Raw genomic sequence first — 25,538 nt, 5'->3', positions numbered from 1 at the left:
CTTATTTGGGAGAGCAACAGGTCCCAGAGATTTCCAGAGAACCAAAAGAGCTCCTGGCTTCTGCAGAAAGTCCTCTCTGCCTCTACTCTGGTACAAGACTTTAGGAAAACAGTCTGGTTTCATCCCAATGCTATCTGAGCTGCCCATTTCTAATAGTCAAAGGAAAAGCAGCACTTCCCAAGAACAGATTTGGGTCTCAAGTGAACTGAATAACCTCTGCAAGAGACTGGCTCTCCCCTAGCTTGAGCAGAAGCAAAGGAACAGTGGGGCTGACTGGAATAGCACACCTCAGGGAACCAAGCCACCACCACCACCAAGCCAGCAGGCTTCTAGCTTGTGTCAGCACTGCAGGCTCCCTTTGCAGTCAGAGACAAAACAGGCACAGCCAGGAGAATATTTTCCCACCTATATTAGGAGGGGCTCAACTGGCCTCTGAAAATAACTTGCTGTGTCCTGGACTGGCAAGTGAAGAAAGACAGACTCCCAGTTTGGATCTGCAGCTTTCAGACAGCCAGTGCTGGATGAGTGCCCTTAGGTATCATAGGTTAGATGCCTCCAGTTAGCTGATGGGCAAAATACCTTTGTCAGCCCCAGAGAGGAGCTTCACATTTTCAGAACTGAAACCCTTTTAAAAAGAATCAGGAAAAGTAGCAGAGGAGATAATTATTAACTTATTGGACACTTATGTCTTCAAATTGAATCATCTTCAGCTACGTGACGGCAAAACAAGAGCAACCAGAAACAGCTGCAGTGATTTTTGCTGAAGGAAGAAGCCTCTCAGCCTGGGCTGAGATCTTGCACACAGCCTGGTCACTCTGGCTAGTGCTAATCTCACCAGCATCTTGGAAGGTCAGATGATAAGCTTGCACATCCACATGGAATTTTCCGCAATAGCCACAGGCATAAGTTATTTTCAGTGATCCAACCTCAAACTTCCTATCAAGGCATTTCAATTCCCATATAACCGAAGACAGAGCACAGATGGCTACTGCTTTTGGGGATAGTAAAACCGTATGGAAAATTGAGGTTGCAGATTTAAAACACTCAAATAATTATAATTAGACTCAGGACACTCTGAGTTTCGTGCCTGACGTGGAAGAATCATGCAAACAACTGATAGTGAACCAATGAAGCATTATACATTCTTTACAATGTATAAAATGTTATAAATTATACAATGTTATAAAGAAACATTCCTGATTTCCTTATAAATTATCAGGCTTCAGCCCATATCTGAAGATGGTGTCAGGCAAAGTGAACTGATGGTCTGATCTGGTGTAGCAAATCCCACTTTGTTTTGATTCCAGCCCCATTTTTTCCAGCAGCAATAGTTAATGTTTGATATGCAGGGCACAGGGATAATTATCACCACATCTGTTTTCTCTGTTACAGACTGCATTTTTAGCCATGTAATCACTTACAATTGGATGGAGGATTCTCAGAATATGTTTATCAAAGACAAGTATTGAGAGGCATCTGTTTCATTTAGTCTGGAAAGAAAAAAAAAAAAAAGTTAAAATTGAATACTTACCCTGGAGCAATGCTGAAATTATGGTACACACTAAAGTCCAAGCTACTGCTCTATTAAATCAACTTTTAATGCCTCCTTGTAAAATCTACTAACCTTTCCTGCTCCAGACATGCCCAGATTTCATGAGCATCTTTGCCAATACTAGGAAGCAACTGATGGCAACCAAGAATAGAACACAGAAAATTTAATTCCCAGAGTTAAACCAGCTTGTATTTTCCACTGTTATAATAAGCAAACTCTAATTAAGTGTACTAAGCAAAGGCCTGGCTTGCAGAAGCTCTGCACAGACTGCAAAAGCTATGAAGGGCAGGAGATGCTTTATTTGACAGCTTCTGCTAGAGGAAATAAAAATAGATACTTACAAGGAACATTCACATAACCCCTTGCTCATTTCAGAGTCTGTGGTTTGCAGATCATTGCAGGGAAACTGAAATTGCAGTGCTTGGCTAAGTGAATTCCCACATATCTGTCTCAAAGTCTTGTTGTTCTTTGAAGCCAGAGGAAGTTTCAAGTATTAAAATAATCTGTAAGATCTTTATGAGGCAGTGTGACAAGGTACTTGGTGCTTGTAGGGAGATGAAAATCCAAAGATCTGTAATTTTTTTCCAGCTATTCTTATGCTACTGGTAAAAGACCCTGGTACAGGGAGATACTCTCTGCTCACCCATCTATTCTCCTCTCACTCCCCATCTCCCCTGCAGTTTTATGGCAGAGTTGCTGGTAGAGAATCCTGGGCTGCAAAGCAAAGACATCTATTGTCTGGGAGTCGACACTTCCCAGGTCTGAGTCGTGCCTCAGCTGTGCCCCATTCTACACCACTTAGTGGCCTGTGTCCAGGTCACTAGATCCAAACTCTGAAGGACCAGGTGGGATAAATGGAAAACATCTCTTCAGTAGGGACGATCAGAAGTTGCTTTGCATGAGTTTTCTGCCTGCATTAAAACTCTTAGATGTATGGTGACTTCCAACAGGATCTGGAACTATCCATCCATCCATCCATCCATCCATCCATCCATCCATCCATCCATCCATCCATCCATCCATCCATCCATCCCTACAGTGTTAACTGGTGCTTAATAAACCACAGTATTTCAGTATTTAGAACACCCAGCAGTGCAAAGTCAGACTTAAATAGAAGAACACATTTCAGATTCATAAAAATGACCACCAAAGGTTGACTTCATGCTAGTCTCTCAGCTGGAAGCTGTCAGTGTGATGAACTAAGCAATTCCATTTTTTAATGCCATGTAAATGATAGCGCTGTGTTGTGATACATCAATTAAGTTCTTTGAATAAATTAATCAGAAAATTCTGTAAGGATGCTTCTTTGCTTTCTAAAGGAAAAAATACTAAACCCAAACACAACCCCAGGCTTTGTGTTTATCTGGTGGTTTGTTTTCCTCTGGAGTTAATTCATGGGTTGAAATCTCCATGCATATATATTCACACATGTAAATAAGGAATGAAAGGCTTCACATTCTGTGTGAAAGGCCTCAAAACACTTCTCATAATTTAACTTAATAGATGTTAGCAACATGCCAACTAAATAAAGTGCCTCACACACATTTAGATGAAGCATCAGTTTTGCAGCTGACTGACTACTGCTCCATTATTTCTACTAATTACATATTTATCTGCCTTAAGGAGCAGTTTTAACTATTGATTCAACTAGAAACAGCTTGCACAAAGCCAAAAATAAAGCAGCATTATGAAGTCAGACTTTTACATGCAAATACAGGACCCAGTTAGCAGGGTATAAAGCAGCAGTCATGTAACTTCAGAAAGAGCTGCACCACCTCGTGTGACAACTAACGTTGTTTCATCTCAGGTTTTAACATAAAAGCACAGAAGCTGGTTACAGTAGGAGGAACTTAGGAATGGCACAGTGCATGTGAATGTCCTGTGGTCACTGTAAACACATCCGTGCTACACAAAAGAGCAAGAGTCAGATTCATAAATGCTGAGTGTTGCTCAACATGATACAAAGAGCTTGGCACCTTCAAAAGGAAGCAGTGCTGTGTTTTGAACAGACCCTAATTTCTCAAAAATCAATGGACTCTTCTTTTTGCTTAAGTACTCACAGAATGATCTGAAGTCAAATCTTGATTATGTTTGGCCTATGTTCAAACATTATAAGAGTCAACACCCTTCCTACCTAAGTCTGGATTGCTGCATCACACTTACATCTTCATTTATAATATAAATCCCAAATTCCATTTATATAAATTAAATTGTGATTTTCAGTGCTTGCAGCTTCTCAGGAGTGGCTCTGGCTATCTAAGGAAATGAGTGCAATGTTTATTTGTTGCACAGACCTCTCAGATGCTGATTTTGCTAACCCATCTCTAGTTATAATACACTTTCATTAACTCATAAAAGGTGCATCCTATCCCTTGTCCTCCCCAAACAACCATACAAACAAAAAAAAGCAAGCATTATAATGTCATGGATCTAAATCTCACCTGGCATGGGCCAAGACATTAATGCAGAGAGTCTACGGAGTTGCACTGATTTATGAAACAAAGAGACTAGATGCTGAACTGCTGCAGCTTCAAAATATGTCCTTGTAATGTTCTCCAAGACCCAAAGCCCATAAGTGAATATCACAGACAGGTCAGGCAGCAAAATTTGAGGTCTTGCTGGGGATGAAACTTTGGGAGGCTGCCTTATAGTTTACTCTTTTCTTTTTTCTTTTCTTTTCTTTTCTTTTCTTTTCTTTTCTTTTCTTTTCTTTTCTTTTCTTTTCTTTTCTTTTCTTTTCTTTTCTTTTCTTTTCTTTTCTTTTCTTTTCTTTTCTTTTCTTTTCTTTTCTTTTCTTTTCTTTTCTTTTCTTTTCTTTTCTTTTCTTTTCTTTTCTTTTCTTTTCTTTTCTTTTCTTTTCCTCTTCCTTCTCTGCTTCCTTCTTTCCTTCTTTCCCTCTTTCTCTCTTTCTTTCTTTTTCTCTTTTTTTTAAAATAATTAATGTGTGTATGTTTAGGGGTTTTGACATATGAAAGGTGTGTATGTGATCACTGTATGCAAAAGGAGAAAAGGTGTGTATTGTACATAATGCTGAAAGTGTACACACACACACGTGTAAGTGTCCATATATGCCGTGTATTTTCAAGGGGACACAGGAGTGCTTCTTTTGGAATAATGAGAGATGATTGGGTGGGGTGTAAAAGTCACCCCATCCCCTTGCAAAACCAAGCATCGTCTGTACTGCAGGCTGGCAAATAATAACCATTAATGCCCTGAAACAATGTGTGCTTGAAGAAAAGGGATGGATGTATTGAGGGAGGGGAGATTTGTAAATATTGCCCGCAAATCATTCAGTGCTGCTTTCACAGAGCAGTACTAAAGACAGACTAAATTAGCAGTCCACTTCCCCCGCTCTCCTTCCCACTCAAGTCATGTCTGTTTACCCTCAGTAATGACAAAACGTAGACAACTGTCTGCTAGGACTGTGGTGACATTGGCACACACATACCAGACAAGCAGAATGTTGTGGGAAACAGAGATTGAAGCATCTTGATATACGAGAAACAATTATCATGGGAATTGTTGTTTCTCAATGCAACAGCTATAATAAATAGTTGCCATATGCTAAGCACAGATGCCTCCTTGAAAAGCAGCCCTGTGATGGCACAGCCCGTGTTCTCCAGAGTCTGGGGCTATGATGAAATGACTGGATTTTTGCAAGAACTGCTGCCCCAAAGAAAGGTATCTCAAGCCACTGAGGACTTCAAGGGTAAACAAACAAACAAACAAAAAACCACCAACAACAAAAAAGGGCAAAGTAGCAGCTTTTCACTTTGCAGTGGAATCTGAAGCTGATTCCTTCAGTCAGGTGAGAGAGCCGGGATGTCTCTTGGTAACATGATTTTCACCTTGCTTGATTCTCAGAAAACCAGGTAAACAAAGAGGCAAGAAAACCTTTTTGAGGAAGAAGTGCTGCCTACATTAGGCACACATCATGTGAGAGGATTTGGTGCACACCAGGGGTCTCAGGCTTTGTTTGATTGCAGGTGGAGTGCTTCATAAACATGTATACAGACACACACACACATGTACGCATGTATCTGCACCCATGTGTCACAAGGCTGTTCAGGAAAATGTTATTTTTGTAGCAGAGGAAGATAAAGAAGCAAAGAGAAGCGGATGATGTTCTTCCACCTATTTCACCAACTCATCACAGGAGATTTGTGCTGTTCAGTACAGAAAACAAAACAAACTAAAAAAACTAACAGGTCCAAATAAACTAGGCAGTCTGACTTGCAGTGTCATGCTGAGGCTGTCAGAACTGGTGCTTTTATCACCATTCCTGATTCTGCATCTTTCTAGATCCCAGATCCTTTAAAACCCTATCTTCCTGGCATCCACAAAGCCCTGCGGGCACGTTCCCAGCCTTTCCCCCAGCACAATGCAAAAACTAGATTGTTTAGGTGCCTAAGAAGCGCCCAGCCCCCGGGCCATTCAGCGTCTGAAGGCAGCCAGCTACCAGGTTATAGCGGCAGCTAGAAGGTTAGATACTTCTGGGAAAAAAAGTAAATCTTTATCATCAGGCATCAAAAACTTAAAGACAACCCCTGCCTCTGTATTCTTCAGGTTTTACTGCACTCAGCAGTCTCAACCTTTGCACTGTGCTATGAACAACTACTAAAAATTTCTGCTTCTTCACTTGTGCTAAAATGGAATTACAGCCTCAGTCTGGGCATTTACTGCAGCAGAAACATCTGTTTAACACCTGGGTCTTCCCCAGCAGGACATGAAACACCTGACACTGCAACAGGTTCCACTAAGTGAGAAAAGTGGATGAAAATCTAAACCTGCCAATGATGTGGGGTTTGTGTGTGTTTGAGTGTGTGTGTCACTTTAAGAACATGGCAGGGCATAGATTTGGAAAGCCAGCTGTAAACCCCTTAGACAGGCTTTGGAAAAAGCCAACCCATGGTGCACAGCAGATGCTGGCTTCATAAATGTCACAGAAGGCAATGATGTAACCTGCTGTACTGTTTGGCTGACATAATTTATGTGTGCTATCATACAGAATGTTAATAGCATTTAAAATATATTTTAAAAGTGTCAACCAAACTAAGAAACATGTTATAAAAATATCAGCTAGTTTTTCATTTCTCATGTGATTAACACAGCAGTGTTTTACAGCCATGAGGAATTTCCAATAACTTTTCACATTTTTCATTCATGCAGTCCCTTTTAATCAGAAACTTTCTTTTATCTGAATTCAGTTGTATGCTTTGCTAAGAACTGTTACTTCAACAATACCAGGAACTTCCTTATTATTATCCTATTTATGCCAAGGATTCTGATTGCTACCCCCCACTCCCATCTCAAATTTAAAGGAAAATGGAAAACTGTTAAGGAAAATTAAACCCTGCAGAGTGGTTGCTATGCATTTTGAATAGCCCTTTTGTGCATGTATTATACATACATACATACTACATGAACCTTTTATTGGCTAAATTTGTATCTAGTGTATGTTTATTAAACAGCCAAAAAAAAAAAAAAGGCACTGTGAAGAGGCTGCCTGTTTTCATCTCTTACTGGATTTGCAACAACACAGGATAGCTGAATAAAAAGGACAAATGCTGAAGTGTTAAAGATCCCTTTTTTTTAGCATATGAAGACTTTACAACTTCACACTTGGAGCTCTCAGAAGTGCCTCTGTTTCCAAGATCTTTTTGAGCTCTTACTTAAACCTGTCAATCTTTTTTTTTTTTTAAAAGCTGACCTATTGGTCATTAAAAAAAAAACAAAACAAAAAAATGCCCCCCACCAATAAAAAAAAATAACCACCAGGATTTTTTCCATCAGCTATTCTGTTAGCCTACGAAAGGCTTCATACAATGATGACAACATCAATGCACAGGTTATTTTAACTCTGACTTCCACAGTGCTGTTATATGTGAGGGACATACAGACTCAGATCCCATGGCTGCACTTGGCTGGTGACAGAACAACCTTTTCAGTCTCTCAGAGCTGGAGAGAAGGAATTAAGTCCAGCACCAGAGTCTGCTTGACTGTAGACCTAGGGCTGGAGGCATTTTGCAGTCCTTACCTTAACTTCTCCTCACAACATTTCTGTGGAAAGCAAGGGAAGCATCAGCTGGAGTAAGAACCCCATGGGACTCAGCCTGTAGGCAATGCCGTGCAAAACAAACTTTTTGCTGGAATGAGGTTGCTCTTGACAAGTGTGGCACAAGGAAGCAGTTTAGCCTATGAAGTGCTACCCAGCAGTTCAGGGTGACACCTGCAAGAGAGAACTGAAACCATGTGGATGAGACGGAGAAGTTCAGTTACTCCAAATTTAGCTGGAATTTAGCTGAAATGCGCAAGTTGGCACTTGCCAGCTGTGAAAAGTAACAGAAGAACGAGTCAGGACCCTGCCTTTGCTGTCTGTTTGAAGGAGAAGTTCAGGCACATCAAACAGCATCTATGATGTACCAACTGTGTTCATAGAAGACAGGAAGCATTCCTCCTCTTTTAACCCGTGCTCATTAAGGAGGGCAATTTCCTTCTGCTTCCTCTGGATGAGAAGGCTTGCTCTGGAGATATTTGCAAGTGAAAAATCTGACACTCAGATGAAGGGAAGGGTTAGAAAACCAGTAGCTGGTGGAGTTAATGACAAGAGGTAGCTGCTCCTGAGTGTTGCATCGGGGCGTGTCTGAGATGAGTGGCACAAAGCACTCTGCAGGATAGATCCCGCTGGACAGAGGGACGCTCACCTGCCGAGTCCCACGTTTCACCAAGCCCTGCTAGCAGGAGCCCTGCCCAGCCTCCCTGCACAGATCTCCTAGCTGAACACACTGATCAATCAGCAACACGTAGTGCTACCCAAACACAGCCTCCCTCAGGAGCCAAGAGTTGGAGCTTTTAGAAAAGGTACATCTCTAAACCATTTCCTCATTTCTTCCTGCGAGCTCCGGTGGAAGAATGTTTACAAGTAGTGTAATGGCACACTGTCTGCAAGGAATTCTCCAGGACTGCCCTGAGCTTGAACTCTAAATGTAAAGCAGTGTTTCCACCATCCCTCAACCCCTGCAATGAATTGCAGCACACCCTGCTCCAAGTGTTTCCTGAGCTGCAGCAGCTGTGGGGCAAGAGAGCCATCACTCCCAGGTCTCACCAGCCACTGGCTGCCTTGAAAGGGACGAGTATGAGTGGCACCAACCTGTCCCACTAGGGTCCAAAGGCCACCACAGTGGTGGGAACAAAGGGCTGAAAAAAGACCAGTGCAAAATGTTACTCTTCACTCCTGCCATAGTGCTTCTCTACAGCCAAATAATTTTGACATTCATTCCATCATCTCTAAGCTCCTCAGTCAATTTATTTAGTAACATCTGTATTTTTTTGTGGCAGATCAGATCTCAAACATTGGTGCACACCCTATTGCCAGCAGCTACCCCATAGCCCTGCTCTGAAGGGAGCTATTGCAGCAATCCCAAGGGACACCTCCTGCCCACGTTGCTCACTTGGCTTGCAGGGCTCCCTTTCTTTCACCTCCTCGGTCCCAGTGACTGATTTCTGATGGGCAGCCAGGCCTCCGGGGAGCACAGCCCAGCCTGCTCGGCACAGGGGCTTTTGTCAGCTCTGCTTTCTGACACGGCTGAGTCAGGGCAGTCTCTTAAGCTTTCGGCTGGAGTGTCAAGAGTTCCTGTAGTGGGATCTTCACTTAATCTCCTCTGGGATGGTCTTAAATGCCTTGTTTTCCCTTTTCCTTTGGCTTGGGCATTGTTCCTTTTGGTTTGCATGTGGCTAAATTCTCAAGCTGACAGCAGTAACTGAGAGTATGGAGGTAACTTCAATTACTTCTTTCATGGTGAGAAATCCCTCCTATTTTCCTCACCTCTGCTTTACATAGACTGAGTGGTTGCTTTGGCTAATTACCTTAATTGTCCTGCTCTAAGACAGATAAACCTGTGTTTGATTCTCAAGTTTTCCAAGGCATAGGGAAAAGAAATACAAAAGACAAGAATAACCAATAGTTTCAAGCAAGTGGAGCATGTTTGAAACAGGACAAAACCTCACATTTGGAGACCTGGGTCTATGCTCATTGTACATGCCTAAATTTTCAAAGGAGACAAGCTGTTAGAAAAAGTGACTTTCACATCAGATTCCTAAATGGACACATCAGCAGGTAAGAAAGTGCCCAAAGCATCAAGGATTCACAACTGCAATAAAGGCACTAGGAGGATGGAGTATAATTGCACAGAGATAAGAGCCCAATGTTTAACAACCATTTTAAACCAAATTTACTAAAAAAAGAGGTTTGTTCAACAATTTTTCTTCATGTTTGCCCAGATTCATGTACACTCAGCTCCCTTAATGGCGTTCAAGTTGACTGGCCACTTTCCACTAGGTTTGATGAAAGCTGAAATTACACTACAAGTTATTAAATTCCTACAAGTCTCATGTACACGGACACCTGGGTTGAGGAAGTTGGTTCTGTTTGTGGCCTCATTGAAGAAAAGCCCCTATAAAATGCTAAAGCTTAGTAGGTGCAGGGAATCTGTATGGGAAACATGACAAATTTCTCAGACATGGGGAAAAACCTTGACGAGAGCCAACATTTTATTAAACATCAGAGTACAAACACAAAGGAGAAATGCTGCAGACATTATGCTCCTCCAGCTCCTCTACTCTTGCCATGAAATTCTTGACTTATTTTTTTAACTAACTTGCTTAGGTGGATGAATCTCAAGTTTCCCTGCCTTGGTGCTTATAGGCCATTTGAAACATCTAAATCTAAGCAAAAATACATTATATAGGCAGTCAATCTGCTTTACTAATCAGTTTATTTAGTCTTGCATGTTTGTCCACCCATTAAACCTACCATCCAAATGCGGGTGATCAAAGAATGGTGAGTGGGAGAACTTTACTAACAGTTCTGCACAGGATGATGCTTTTTTGAGGGTAATATTTATTTCATTTACGGCACTACCAAATTCTGATCTCTGGGCCTAATGAGGGCATTTGCAACCACATAAATTTTTGCTAAATATATTGTTTTATTAAAAATGAATTTTTTTTCATTTCATTAATTACATTTTAACAATTTTCTGGTCCAGATGCATCTAGTCACTTCTTATTACAGAGACAGTAAAGAATGAATGGAAAGATTTCAGTTTTCAAGACTATGTACATGAAAATCCAGTAGCAGGGGTGTTCTCTATCTGCTTCTAAAGGGGAGACAGAAAAATAATAGCAATATCAGAAATTTATGTGAGTTGAATAAAGCAAAGATTTGAATGAAAGCAATTTGTTCTGATGGAAATCCATCTTTGCATTATTTTGCTGTCGTATCTTATTGAAGTTGTCAAATTCTGCCTTTATGGTAAAATTTCACGCACTCTGTGATTAAGGGAAGTCAGGGATAGTGTAAAGAATACCTGTACTCCTCCTCCTACTCCTGTTTGAGTATTCTCTGATGTGGAAATAGAGTACTTTTCTTCTTAATCAATCACTGATAATTAAGTGGTATAATTCAAAGGGCCAAATTTTGAGTTAGGATGGATTTATTATATTTGATTTTTATACGGGTCATCAGACTTTTCATTATCTCTTTGGTTTGGCTGTTGTTACAGAATTTATCTGTGTTTTAGCAGTTTGATGACAAATTACTGCTGTCAGTCTGGTTAGCTTTTCCAAGATGGTAGCCAAATAAATGAAAGCTGAATGCCTCTGTATCCATTTTCATTATACATGTGCTCATTCTGTTTATGTTTCCATGATGGTGAGCTTTGATGCTGCCCCCTGTACACATCTTTCACTGAAAATTTGTTACATCAGTGAAAGTAAGCGGTGGAGAGAGGAGTCAACATTTCTGAAAGAACAGAGAAAGCGTGTGAGGGTCCAAACACTACACACAATTTTGAAATGCCAAGCTCTAAGCAAAAGTCACATTTGACTGCATAAATCTGCAACCAGCTTCTGTTTCTGGATGCTGCCTGAAGAAAAGTGAACCAACACATATTCAAGATTATGAAAAGTATGAATAACCATGGCCAAGAATAGATCTTTTGGGGTGCCATTGGGTCAAAGGGTTAAAGCAGCAATGGCTGCACAGGGAGACACTTCTAGAAAAACAAAAAAACAGCATTCAAGTAGTATGAATTTGTCTTCAAAAAGCAAAGAAGCACAAAACTTAAAACCCACATCCCCCCTAAGCATTCCCCCCACCTGAAATACTTGCGAAGATAGAGAAGGCAGAGGACTAGCAATTGCCTGTAAGATGTAATACACCGTGTGCTGATGCAGAGGGAGCATTGCAAAGAACCAGGTCCTTGCCATTTTCAATACATAAACTGTGGCTTCAAGAGTTCACTAATTTCTGGTGGTGTTGCTACTTTACTTTCAAGCAAAGGCAACCAAAAAAACAGCACTGAAAAATACCAAATGGATAATCCAGATTTTGGATATTTCACAGGAAAAAACCCTTTTGCATACCAAACTCTCTCTGCATTTTTCATGGAGTGTCTTTGTCAATCCAGATATGATAGCAACTTTTATCTCAAAGCAAGAGTGATCTTATTGAAAGAGAAAAGCCAGAAACCAATAAATAGTAGTTCAGCTGAGAAAAAACAGAAACAATAACAAAAAACCTTCGGGTCCTAAAAGACCAGGTTTGAAGAAGACACTAGGGATGTATCAGCCAGGGTGACAGAGGGAAAACAAATCATGTATCCAGACAACTTGTTGATGGATATGCTTGCCAAAGATAATTTAGTGCTGAACACAGAGCTGAAAGCAACCAAGTAAAAATCAATAGGCATCCAAGTGGTGCTGTGTAGAGCAGTTTTACAGAGGACAGCAGACATCAAAGTACGCAGTGAGAGTGAGCTGTGGCCTTTTCAGTCCTCAGAACTGAATTAAGTCGAATGCACATGGCTTCTTCATACAATGCTAACAGGATAGAAGGAAGACTTAAGCCCATCAGCAAGAACAGAGCAATGGATAAACCTCTTTGACTAAGACTTAGTTTATTTAGTCAGATGGGGAAAAAAAAGCAATCCACCAAAGCCCCCCTGAAACCATCACTATCCCATCTGTCTGTGTTATTAACAAAGACTTGTCCGAAGGCTGAGTGGTGTTAACAAGGCATCTCTGCTCATTTGAACTATACGAAGGTGCAGAAAGTCATAAAGTTAAAACATTGTTAAGCATTTACCAGACAATAACAACAAAAGGTACTGAGAAATCCAAGAGGATCCACAACCAGCAATTATTTCAAGGACACAAATGCAGGACTTGAAATCCAAATTCAAGAAAAGTTTTTCTCTTGTACTGTCAGCAAGTCAAACCTCATGAAATTCTTCCTTTAAAGATGCTGAGTGTGTGTGTGTGTGTGTGTGTGTGCGTGTAAATCACAACAGTAAAGTACATCTCAATTCCACTGTGATCCTCTCTTTCTTCCTAGTCAGAGACCACCACAAGAGCACAGGACTTCTCAGAGGAGGAAGATGCGTGTTATACTGCACGCTCAAACAATGGGCACAGCCCAGCAGAATTACAGATCTCGGCTAATGCATGAGAAAGTCAGAAAACAGCCACAAAGCATCACTCACTGACAGAAATATAATAGCGTGCTCCCCCGGGACTGACGCATGCAGGGCACTGATTGGCCTGCATGTCTTCTGGGGATGCAATGCTGCTGGTGTTTTTTTCAGACAAAGGAAAACTGGGAGCCCTAGAACTCATGCAAAGAAAATGTCATTATCAATATAACTTCTCAGTGTTTGGACAGCCCTGGGAGCTTTCATCAGGCTTCTTTCAGAAATTACAAGAATTCACATGCCATCTGTTTGTCCCTAAAAGTGCAACAACTGATGCCATTATCAATCCTTCTCTGCCAAAAGGGATGAAATCGACTCCAGCCAGCTTCCCCCATGCAAAGATTGCTTATTCCAGCATGAACTGCATGCAAACCATTAAGCAGGCATTTGGAGATGATTCCTGCAATGTGAACCCACTCTGTTGGATCCAGCAAGTTATGGCTGGACAACTGATGCCAAAGGGAATTTGGACATTCAGTGTGGATGCCTGAATCATCATCACCAAAAACTGTCTTGAAGCTTATGAATTACAGATGTGCAGTGTCCATTCCTGCCAAACTGATGAATGCTTCTGCATTAGTAATGGATTCAAATGCACAGAGATATGCAAGTTCCAAGCTGTACCAAGTAAAAGACTGAAATGAACACTTTGCAAGATCACTTCAGTGAAGATTTGGCAGAGAAAGATTAAAAAGAGAATAATCAAGTTATACAAGACCTGTGAAGCAACTATCTGTCATGATTCCATGGGAGGAAAATATAATGTTGTTTATTACGGTATATTTAAAATTATCAGCTCCCTACTTGTGTTCAGGGTCTCTTTTTCACCCAAGAAAAATGTACTGTCATGTACATTTATGTAATGTTATGTACTCAGATAAAGGGAAGGTTGTCAACAAAAACATGCTTAACAGCTCTGAACTACCCCACTGAGGAAGCTTGCTCGTCTAAACAAAGTCTAGAGGTAGTAACAAAGTCTAGAGGTAGTAACAACTGCAAGGAGCTTCAGGAGAATTTTGACTACAGGAACTTTGAGCAAGAGGAATGCCTGACCTTGGCTCACCAGATGCTGGCTGGACAAGACACTTGTGCTTTGTAAGATCTCCTCAACTCTCTTCTTTTGAAAGGTGATCCTGCCAAAGCTGCTAAGAATGGGAAACTGTCCTTGTTAAATGGAAATGAAATAAGCTTCAGTGGAGACAATGAGACAGTGCTAGCACAGGGAAAAAGTAGCCCTGCTCTTTTCGTGTCCTGGCTGTCACTGTCCATCCTGGTGGCACCTTGTCCTGCCTACTGAAACATGGGCTTGTATTCGTGCAGTGAATTGGACTGGGGAAAGTAGGTTCAGGTACACCCTCGTCCTCTCCCAGTTCCAGCTGGATCTGCTCCAGTTTGCCATTAAACTGGCAAAAGTACTGTGAAAGGAAGAGAACAGCACAGGGTGAGAACAAGCAGTCAGAAGCAGAGGAAGTGTGTATCTACTACTTTTATCAATACTGACAACTTATGCCAGCTTAAATTATTTGTCTGACTACAATCCTGAGATCTTCCAAATAGCTTCTCATTCCAGCTTATATATTCCACTCCATAATTCTGTCATCACTGCCTGAAGCCGGTCAAAACACTGCAAGGGAAGAGTTTTTTGGAAAAGAGAGTTTCTTTTTCAAGAACTAAATTGGAGGCTTTCTTCATGTGTGAAAAGGACAGTATACCTGAAGACTATTCCTGCATATTTGGATCACCCCAAAACCCACTTTGTCTCATTGCTCTTGACAATCACTACTGCCTGATTACTGAGCACAGAAAGTTTAAAGCAGAGAACATCCTACTGTGAAGATGATTGCAGAGACTGAGGAAGAAAACCAAAAACCAAAAGCCAAAGCCGAATACATTGCTCGCACTCATTCAGAGACCAGCCTAACTTAGCCCGAGCACTTTTCTCCCAAGTTAGGGAAGCAAAACCATCCCCCTATTTCCCTCTTTTCTTGCATGCCACACACAGTTTCTTGTTGAGCTCTGATAGTGTGCAAACCCCATGAAGGTCTCTCATCTTCAGTGGGAAAAAAACAAGCATTATTCACACAGCTCTGGCTGACTCTGTTCACTATTCTGTTCATTAACAGTGTCAGCAGCAAGTGCCAGCTTGAAAGCTTTAGGTCAGGATTTTAAAGTAAATGTCTTTCTGTCCATTAGAGCCCCCATCTCCAGGATGCATTGATTTCTACATTGCTGTGAAAATCAAATCCTTATACTTTTAATTTTATTAATTTTGTCACAACTTCTTAGCTTCAATTCACTTGTTATTAAAGTAAATTGGCTTTTGTAATCAAATTATTTTAAACACATTTTAATAAATATTTTGTTTTTAAAACTTACCATATTCTGCCATATTTTATCATGAATGAATATGCCCTTTAATATTGCATTTTGGAGTGCTTTAACACAAGGAGCATAAAAAAACTGACATGACTGAAATTAGAATCTCAGCCTTAAAGACATTAAATCAATCTGAAAGAGCAAAAAGTCTCTTTTTTGACCTAGAGAAACACTTTTTCTTTCCACACCCATCCTGGATGAAAGCATCATGCCCCAAGTCCTCCCCACCCCTGCAGACCCTGGCTGTGCTGGCTGGCTCGGTGGTGCAGCGGATGCTGCTGCACCTCCTTTGGACAAAGCACACAGCTCCCAGCGCTCCCCCTGAGCTGCAGCTCGCTACCAGCAACTTTATGAACATTGTTTTTTGGTGAAATTGATTGTTAGGCCAAGCTTCTGCATTCAGCACCTGCAGTCGTCCTGACACCTGCGTACTCATTTAGCTTCACTGCTAAAAATAATACCAGAAACAGCTAGGGGAGGGAGGGAGGGTGCAGGCAGGAGGGCGGCAGGTAGCGCAGTTCCCTCCTTGTCCCCAGCAGTTCGTGCCCTCCACGGGAGCGCGCACGAGAGGTTTTATCAAGTGACATATGTCTAATTGGCTGAAAGGTAATATTCAAAGGCCCGCCGCTCCTCTCAGAGCTCAGGGACTGCAGCTGGCAGAGTGTTAAATCAGTTAACAGTTGGGCCCTTTGCTGCGCTGCACCACTGCTGCTGCTGCTGCTGTTCCCAGGGCCGCTGCCCAGTTTGGCTCATTGAGCTCCCCAGTCAATGGAGAAGGCATCTCTATTGTGCACCTCAAAGCATGCTCACAGCCCCTGAAAGAGAAACAGGCCCCAAACTACTGGGGCAGATCGTATGACAGGATTACTTGCTTGTTGTTCCTCTTTCTTTCTTTTTTTCTTCTTTAAAGGACTTCTATTGGACTACAGGAAGGAATTACGTGAGGGGGAGACCGTATTACATAGTGACAGCTGGAAAACTGGGGATTGCAGGCTAGTAACGGAGCTGGGTTCCTTCTGTGCCGGCTGGACACCTACCTAAGGCATCTTTTAATTAATTTGTGCAGAGAGTGATCTCCAGAGCCCAGGCAGCGCAGGGGAAATCCTCGTGCGACTGGTATCGGTGGCAGCCCGCCCCCAGCACTGGGGTGAGGACGGGATTTTTTCACAAAAGCACGCACAACAGCTCCTCGTTGCCAACCTTAGAGCAGAGAAGTGCAAGCATTTATTGTTCTTACAGTATCCAGACTCAGGAAGTGTGTTAAAGCTGTGATTAAGGAGAGCTCTGAATGCCTGACACTCCAGTCACTGCAGAGATCAGGTTCTTGGCTAGCAAAAATCAGTATTTTCTCTAATGGTGTCAATAAACATTGCCTGGCTGATGAACTTCCCTGGCAGCCCAGCAGTGCTTCTGTAGCTGGCTCTGGTATACCTGCCTAAGCAACAGCAGACAGGCAATTTGTAATCACCCCTCTGCTTTCTGCAGGCTGTGTGTGCACCCCAGACCTCTGTACCTGTGCTCCCAGTAAGATATCTACATTTTGCCTTCCAGTGCTGTAAACAGGCTCAGCACCAGGGACCTCTGGCATTGCTCAAGGGAAGGACAGTAATCATTCCATAGGTGCCCATGATGGCAGCAAGGGAATTCCTGTCTGGAGTTTCAACGTGACCCTTGGCCGCTACACTCCCCCAGAAATGCACAAAGACTGCACATTTCTGGTGAAGTACACGTATGTGCCTCATCTCACCTTGTTAGTAGCATCTCAAGGCTCCAAAGCTCTTGAATTGACCCCTCTGTTCAAATAGCACTCAGTTAAGACACAGCGTAATCTATCTTCTCAGCACGTCTAGAAAGCAGTGCCACCATTTAATCTAGGCCTAAAATCTGTACAAAATGTGCAGTCCTGCCCTGGGTAAAAACAGCACTTTCACTACAAATCCTGCTGGGGGAATGGACTTACAATGACTTATGATATCAGTTTTCCTTCACATTTTTGGATTGAGGGAAAATCGAGCTGTCAAATCTTCAAGCAAAGTGTTAAATTCTGTTTTGTTTTGGTTCAAATGCAGAGGTGTCTTGGTCTGTAAAGACACCAAAACTCCCAAGCTCTATGACATTCTTGGAGAGGAGAAAATATTGGCCCAATTTTCATCTACATGCTGGCACATTTTCACCATTCTGGCAACAAGCAAGGACACCAAAGTGGATTTAAAAGCAGACTGGCATGAAACAAGTTGCCACAAGAGAGGGTTTGAATTTAGAGAGCTCAGGCTGTGTTGTGATAAGCTGCAGATAAACGCTTTTATCATCACCACAATAAAGGCAAGGTAAAAGACCTGGCATGCAGCTCGGCACAAGCACGGGGCACTACCCCACATGTGCCACAGAATCAGACCCAACACTCAGGCACTCACCACAAAGCAGATGAGGCAATGTAAATCCCCACCCTTGCTGGCTTTGTGGTAATTTGTTCATGTGCTTGTCCCAGGGTTGAGTAAAACCAGCCTGTTCTGCCAGAATGTCCTGAAATAGCAACATTTGCTGAAATTGTACATTATTATTAACACCTAGAATTACATCAGAATGGATCATATCTTATCCAGCTCTACCACACGTCATGTAGTTGCTGAGCACACGTTATTGTACTATTCAGTCATTTAATTAAAACAATAATTGATGCATAGGAAGAAAAATAAAGAGCCTTTTTTCTGAAAAACTTACAACTTAGCTTTACGAAAAGATGGTATAGTTTCCTGACAAAAATGGGAAGAGGATTTTTGTGCTAGGAACAGAAGAAAAGGGGATTTTAGAGGCATGAGAAGTAAGAGGAGCTGGTAGAAAGGCCAGACAGAGTACAGCTGACTGGCCAGGCTACAGGAACGACTGAATTGAGGTAGGAAACAGAAAGGATAGACTGGATCAAAGACTAAGAAGTTCACTTCTGCAAGCTGGGGACTGCAAAGGGACAATATGTCTGAGAAAAGATTTTCAGAAAACTTGAAAGAGGCAAAGCTGGGGGGAAGGAAAGAGAGAGAAATGGAAGGATGGGATAGTCTCCAGTTCCAAAGTTGGGGCTGAGAGATCAGGAACCAAAACCCGAGGGTCAGGGAGGAAAACACGGAGGAATACCAACACAGAAAGACCAAGACATTTCACACCTTCAGAGTGTTTAACATTCCCAAGCATCCAGACTTTCTGTATCCTAATGGCTGTCACATTTCACCCTATCTGTCGTGGCCCGCTTCACCGACAGCATTCATTTATCAGATGCGGCTCTATCCCCTTCATATACGAGACAGAAGGAACTAAAGGACAGGACTTCTCAGCCCTGGTGTCTGGAATGCAGCTCCTCTTGGCACCATGGCAGAGCTGGGGCTCTTGGTGCCTAATGAGGGGCAATCTGGTCTAGTGATCCCAGCAGGCGAGGCTGGGAGGTGGGCATGCCGTGTCTCGTGCCAGCTCTCACATTTGCTTCTCCCTCTGTAAAGTGGGAATACCACCTGCCAGCCCCACAGGCTTGTCATGAGGATTGATTAATGTTTGTAGACATTTTTAAGAGAGGGGGAAAGCTCACCAGACAGAGCTGCTAAAAGGCTGCGTGCAGACAAATGGTTTTATCACTGCCACGGCTTAAAGTGAGGCCCACACCATAAAAAAATTGTTACATTTGGATTCAGTTACGTCCAAAAGATCTGTGACTATCTGGTACAACTACAACATGCAGAAGTCTCCGAACAAGTGACTCTTAACCAAGCCAAAAATAACCCATCCCTTGCCTTTTGCTTTTCTCCAAAAATCCCTCTGTAGCCTTGCATGTCTTCAGGGCTTCCACATGATGCCAGTCAGAGTCTCATCACAAAAACTTTCTAACCTGGGCTCCCACTGGAAAGCACGCCTGGCCCTGTGTCCTAGCTGTAATGCCAGCAGTTAATCCATGGGCACATTAGCTCTGCTGCATCCTTTCTGTAGTTTGCCCCAAAACTCGCGCCTTGAGTTTTGCCTCCCAGCCTGGGCCGGAGGAAGACGCGGGGATGGGGTAACCCCTGCCATGGCGGAGCTGCCATTCCAGAGCACAGATAAAAGTGAAACCTGAGCAGAAAATGTTTGCGGTGCCACTGGCAATCAAGGGCCGTGTTGTCCCAGCAACGGGAACACTTCATCAGCTCAGCTAACAGATGGTCAGTGAGCAACAGGCAGCATATGTTCCAATAAGCACTGACATCAGCACAGATGGAGGGTGGGCAGGAGGCTGGCCCTGAAACATAACCTGACATTTCCTTCTCATTTGGTGCTGCATTGTTATAACTCACACAGGAAGATTAGCAGGGAAAAGTGAATAGCATTAGGGAATCTGCTCAGGAACCGATTACTAACACTTCACTGCAGTTTTAGATTTTTACTTAACCAGAGTGCAACATTGTTAACAACATTCAGGGGCAGAAAAGGAAAATGCACTGGGTTTTAACGATGGGGCTTTATTTTCATCACAGACAGGTTTTCCCAAGAACACTAATTAACAGATCGCCGCCTTCTAGGAGTCTAGATCTCCAGTTCCACTATTTCTACAGCTTTTTCTTTTACTCCTTCCATCCCTCCCTCAACAAAATGCACCCAAATACCCCACAGGATTAAATAAAGCTCCACAACATATTGTCACAAAGGGCATAACTTTCCTCAGCCCAAAATAAACTTTAATGCTTGCTACAAAAGACAGAAAAACAGCGACAAAAGGGGAAAAAAAAATCAATTCCTGCTGATGAACATTCAATAAAAACTAGGATTCAAAGGAGACTGTAGTCCTCGGAATCAATAACAGATTGATCTGGGACCTAGAGGATCAGTATACAAACAGGTTACATGCAAGTTGTTTATTTACAGACTTGCACTGATGATAATGGGCATGCACGCTGCATGGCTCCAAAGTGCCTCTTTGTGACAGACAGCAAGATGTCAAGTAGATACATCCAAATGATGTAAGTGTACAGCTGTATCACAGGCAGATATTAAAGAGGCAGCCACAGCCTTCTGTTACCTCATGAGATACCTTTAGAAGCCTTTTCCTCTGCTAGCGCGTGGGAAAGTTTAGCAGGCACCTCCCTTCAATGCTAATGGGACTTGTATGTACATCCATCTCTTGTGTCAGCAGAACAGACCCTCCAGTGAAGCCTGTCTGCAGTCCTGGGGGACTGCCAAGCTGTTTTGGAAATGGCAAATGCTTCCATCTCTGTTCCTTGTGCCTTTCTTTGGAAAGCATGAATTTGGTCAGATTTGCAGCCTGGATAACCCCCTGTACATCCTCCTGTTTATTCACAGTTTCTTCTCTGGAGCTTTACCCAGATGCTCTGCAGTTGTATAGCCCAATTCACACAAAGGATCTCCTGCCCTTCTTCAAACTACAATATCTCTGAGAGGTGAATACAGCTCCTTAGCAAAGAGCTGCACAGGGAGTTATCTGCTGATATTTTCAAGTGGCTCCCAGTTTTGCACAGCTCAGTATCTGGCCTCAGCATTACAGAGTTATTGGGGTAATATTCCACACACAGCAATCACTTCCCATGTCTCTCAGCTTCCTAGGAACTTTTAAAGATGGATCTGTGCTACAGCTGATGACAATGAGTGCCACAAGATACTGGTATATCTTGAGCAAGGTCACAGAGTAAGTAAATGACAGATCTAGGAAGGTGCAGGGGAATCAGTCAGGCTTCCCGACCCCCGTCCTAACGATTAGACAGAATCCTCTTACAGCAGAACAAATGAGATTCTCATCAACTCTGAACACGTGTTCAGTGAGAACTCCCTAATGAACCATGTGTGTCAATGAGTGGACAGACACACACACAGTCTGCAGATCGCTGCATAAGGAGCAAGGCATCCCAAGACTGTGCTCTTGCTGCTAGCTGCCAGAGGCAAGCACTGCAACTCTAGCAAAGCCACTTAAGAACACTCTTAACCTGAGGAGACTGAGTAGCTGAGCCGTTTTTGAGAAATTCCAAGCACAAGGAGGCCAAACTACTGAGACATGATAATTTTATGCTCTGGGCTGTGTCATGCTTTATGCCATCAATTACTTCCAGTATCAAAAAGGCAATCTGCAAGTCTGGGACTGTGCTCTTGGAAGTTCACCTCTTTTAGTGCTGTTTGAGGAATGGTGTTCCTGTCATAGGGGATGCTTTGTTCCTTTCCTCCACCGCATGTACAACCAAAGCTGGTACATACTTACTAGTGTGGTGCAGCCTCACTGTCCCAGTCAGGCCAAAGACTCTATTTCCATCTTCACCATTTAGTCCTCTGGCAAATCTTCACCGATGTTAAAGCAGTGCAGATCCTTTAGGGTGAACGGGCTTCTTAAGTGGAAGTTGGAGATGGTCAACGATAGCCAAAATCAAAATGAAAAACCCAAAGCATGTGTTTTAATTGCAGCAATAATGCTGTCTGTTTACAAAACAGCTGCAGGGTGAGCACATACAGCCAGTATCTGCCAGTTAAGAATGTTTAGAATGACATTTAACAAATGAAGTTTTTCAGGATCTTCCTTCAAGAAGGATTGGTTTGGTTTCATTATAATGTGCTTTTTATGAGTAAAAAAAAAAATAAATTCTGTATCTCTATTTGCACTACACATGTTCCAAAATATGAGGCAAGTGGGGCATTTGGATTATTTATCCAACCAAACAGGCCCTGAGTGTGTTATTTCTGGACAGAGGTATTTCTTCTAGGAAAACCAGCAGCCAAAGGATGTTAACATTGCTTAGATCTCCAGAAGTTCCTATGTCTATTAATTAAGGAATCAACCTGGCCAAGGTACCTGAGCATTCCCTTCTAGTGATTCCCTCAATTCTCTGAAGCAGCATGGATAATCTGATGGATAAACAGATGGGTAATCTGAGCAAAGAACAGAAAGAGGGGAAACTGCTTCTGCCTCTCCTTCACTCTCCAACTTCCTGATCCTCAGAATAAGCAGGTTATTCATGTTTACTGAAATAAGAAGACAAGGGGCAAGGGGTACAAGTTGCATCAGGAAAGGTTTCATTTCAATATAGTAAATAAATTCTTTACAATGAGAACAATCATTCACTGGAACTCTGCAGGGATGTGGTATGATCCTCATCACTGGAGGTTTTCAAGATATGATCAGATAGGGTGCTAAATAATCTCACCTGGGCTCCTTCTCCCATGCAAGTTTGAGTCAGGTGATTTTACAAGGCCCCTTCAAACCTGGGTTGTTCTATGATTCTGTATCTCCCACTGCTTTAAAAAAACCCAAAACCAAATGAGTTCTACAAAATGCTTTTGGGAAGAGAGACTGGTTTCACCTAAATGTGGAGCAAGTCCTTCTCCTTAAGGGAAGGGAAGGTCCTGTGTTCCCTCACCTGCTTCCAGCTACCTGCACTTGTCCCTCCTTTGTGCTGGCCACAACAGACAGATTTCCTGATCAAAAACCAGAGTTGTTGTTAGTTTCTCAAGGAGGTTAGCTCTCAGTCAAGCCGACTCCCTGACTTTGTAAACAAGGCATGAGCAAGGCAAGCCTGTGGACAGTAGTTTCCAATTTGCTATAAAACAGTGCACTGGAAATTTTCAGGACAGAAAAGAGTAATATCATTTGACTTCAATTTCACAACAAAGCAGCCATAAATGTGTCCAAGCATTAAGTGACAGACACTGGTGGGTCTTGCCCTCAGTTCTAACCACTGAAGCTGCAAAGTGTGGCCACAGGCAGTGGTTTGTACAGGTCCACCTGTAATGGGTGTGCTACACCCTCAAGTAAAATCTCATTCAGGCAGTGAAATGAAACCAGGGCATTATCAATTCACTGGAGGCTTCCTGAACCTTTGCCTTGGGAGCACTGAGAGCAGGGGCCATAAAATATGGAAGGGTCTTTACTGAGGGCATATCCTAGAGCATGTCCTGAAACAGCAGGGCAAATGGTGCGGCTCCTTCTCCTGACGTCCCCACCAACATGAGGGCTCCAGTGACAGGTTAGAGAGCTGCAAAGAGAGAGATCCCAGCAAAACTTGCTCTGAAGCAGCATAAACAGAGCAGCTCTAACCAGGCTCACGCAATGTTAGGAGCATATTTGTGCAGGGACTGGCAGTGTCTTACAGGCAATTGCAGGTGCCTGATCTTAATGCTAGCAACTGCTTCTTTTTGTCTGTGCTGTAGCCAGGACTTGTGAGCGTGAGAGAGATTGAATGCTTTGTAATGAAGGTATATTGTAACATTTCTCTCCAGGTGGCACTTTGTTAACAACAATTAGATCCTGATTCATCTTTGAAGGGCTAATTCTTATGTGGTTTGCAAGGGTCCTACAAGGAGCAAGTGTTGAGTGGGGGCACTTTAAAAGTATTAGTGAGGGGGGAAAAAAAAAGAATAAGTGCCATAAGAAATTTGCAATACAATGCCCAAGCCTCCTTTGCACCCCACAGTAATTTGTTCTTATTCCTGTTATTATCCCCTCGGGCACTAATGGTCACTTTATTAATTAGTTGAAAATTGCATTCTAGGTCAAATGGCAGCTTTTTTCCCCTCCCATTGTTGCAAATTGCTAGTGGTATGGCCCAGTAAATGGCAGTGTTACTGCAAAATGGGAAAGATCCTTTGCTTTTCAAGATAAAGCCTATGGACCAGCTGCACTTTCCATGACATTTCTAAGCAGAGCATTTCCCCAGGCCTGCTTTTAAGCAGTTAGGAATTAAACAGAACTCACTGTCATTGTTAAGATTTCTAATCATAGGCTGTTACTGTATTTGCTCTCACTCTCCTCACCCTCCCCCCCATTTTAATTCTAGCCGAGGCTGTTTTCTAAGGTGCATCTCTGCTGTGCTTAACCCCATTTTGCAGCAAAGTAGGCAATGTGTTTAGGTGCCTTCATTTCTGGTGCTCTGATGGAAATACTTTAGAGACATCTGCTTTTGCAGAAGAGGACAGATGCTTAGCTTATTTCTGAGAAATAAGGCCATGTCTGCGGCCTCTGAAGTTAGAGACGCAAAAATTACAAATCACTCTTGAAAATATTCGCTGGCTACTGAATGTAGAAACAGAGCAAACCACAGTCTCAGAAAACAAAATGGAAATTACAGATTTTCTGAAAGTTTTTTCATAAAGAAAACTCCTACTGGGGACAATAGATGTTTAGCCTTTAAACCAGAGGATCAGCCCACCAGAAGTGAACATCAAAGCAGTCTATTTTCCATTAACTACTTTCTGCAGCCTACTGTGCTGGATGCAATCTGTCATGCCAGTTTGTAGTCCAGCAGTCAGGGAAACTACCAGAAGTCAGAAGGCCTGGGCTAATTTCCCAGCACTGTCAGCCTAACACATCTAAAAGGACGCAGCTCAGATGAAGTAAGTTGCACAAGCTGTCTAAGACAAAGCACAGCCTTTAATTTTTAGTATTTCAAGCAACCCTGGCCTCGTATACGCTTAATTTTCTTCTGTAAAATTACTTTTAAACTTCTGTTCTGGTAGTCCCAACTTAAAACTAACAGAATTCAGGAAAAAAAAAAAAAAAAAAAAAAAAAAGACCCTCCCTCTGGCCCTTCAGGGATTTTACTGAAGTCAAAGAAAGACCGAGAAAACTTTTTCTATGGGAGTAAAATGCTACAGAAAACTTCACACGGGCTACCCTCACATACCTAAAAGCACAACTGTTTTGTGACTGAAACTGTTTCCCCTTGAAGGATAGATCATATCCAGCACACAGGGAGGCATCTCATCCTCCAGGAGGCTGGACACTCATCCTCTCAAAATCTTAATGCTCGAGCTGGCACCAGCTGTAACTCCCAGTGAGCACTGCACAGTGCATTTAACAACCCCCTGAAACACTGCACTCCTAGACCATAGGGACAGAAGAAAACCTTTATTTCTCTTTTTTCTTTTTGCCCTCTCCTCTCCCCCATTCCTTCCAAATTTCTAACATCATAAACAGCCTTTTTAAGCTGGACTCTTTCTACAGGCAGATGGGAGTGTTCATGAGGGAGAGGGATGGTGAAGTGATTAAGCAATAACACATTAGTGTAAACAAATGCAGAGTGACAAATTTGGGATTTCTTTCCTGCTCCCGACAAGGAAGTGTTAAGACA

General features: G+C 42.5%; 1 protein-coding gene across 2 annotated transcripts in view; it reads right to left on the bottom strand.

Annotated features, from left to right (window-relative positions):
- Positions 1 to 1,468: 1,468 nt before the first annotated feature.
- FAM120B (family with sequence similarity 120 member B) overlaps positions 1,469 to 25,538 on the bottom strand; it is a 75,250-nt gene continuing 51,180 nt past the window's right edge. Inside the window, exon 10 of one of the 2 annotated variants that reach the window (XM_088052795.1) lies at positions 1,469 to 1,490. In XM_088052795.1, the coding sequence (XP_087908921.1) occupies positions 1,486 to 1,490 (5 nt within the window). In that variant the 3' untranslated portion in view covers positions 1,469 to 1,485. Of the gene's footprint in view, positions 1,491 to 7,679; positions 7,795 to 25,538 lie in introns of those variants that run through there. The other variant, XM_088052793.1, reaches the window with a different exon arrangement.

This window comes from Pseudopodoces humilis, chromosome 3 (genome assembly GCF_049639895.1).
Source record: "Pseudopodoces humilis isolate 2021_Gansu_Grassland_sample_001 chromosome 3, ASM4963989v1, whole genome shotgun sequence".
NCBI classification, from domain to species: domain Eukaryota; kingdom Metazoa; phylum Chordata; class Aves; order Passeriformes; family Paridae; genus Pseudopodoces; species Pseudopodoces humilis.
This window is presented reverse-complemented; position numbering and strand designations above follow the sequence as displayed.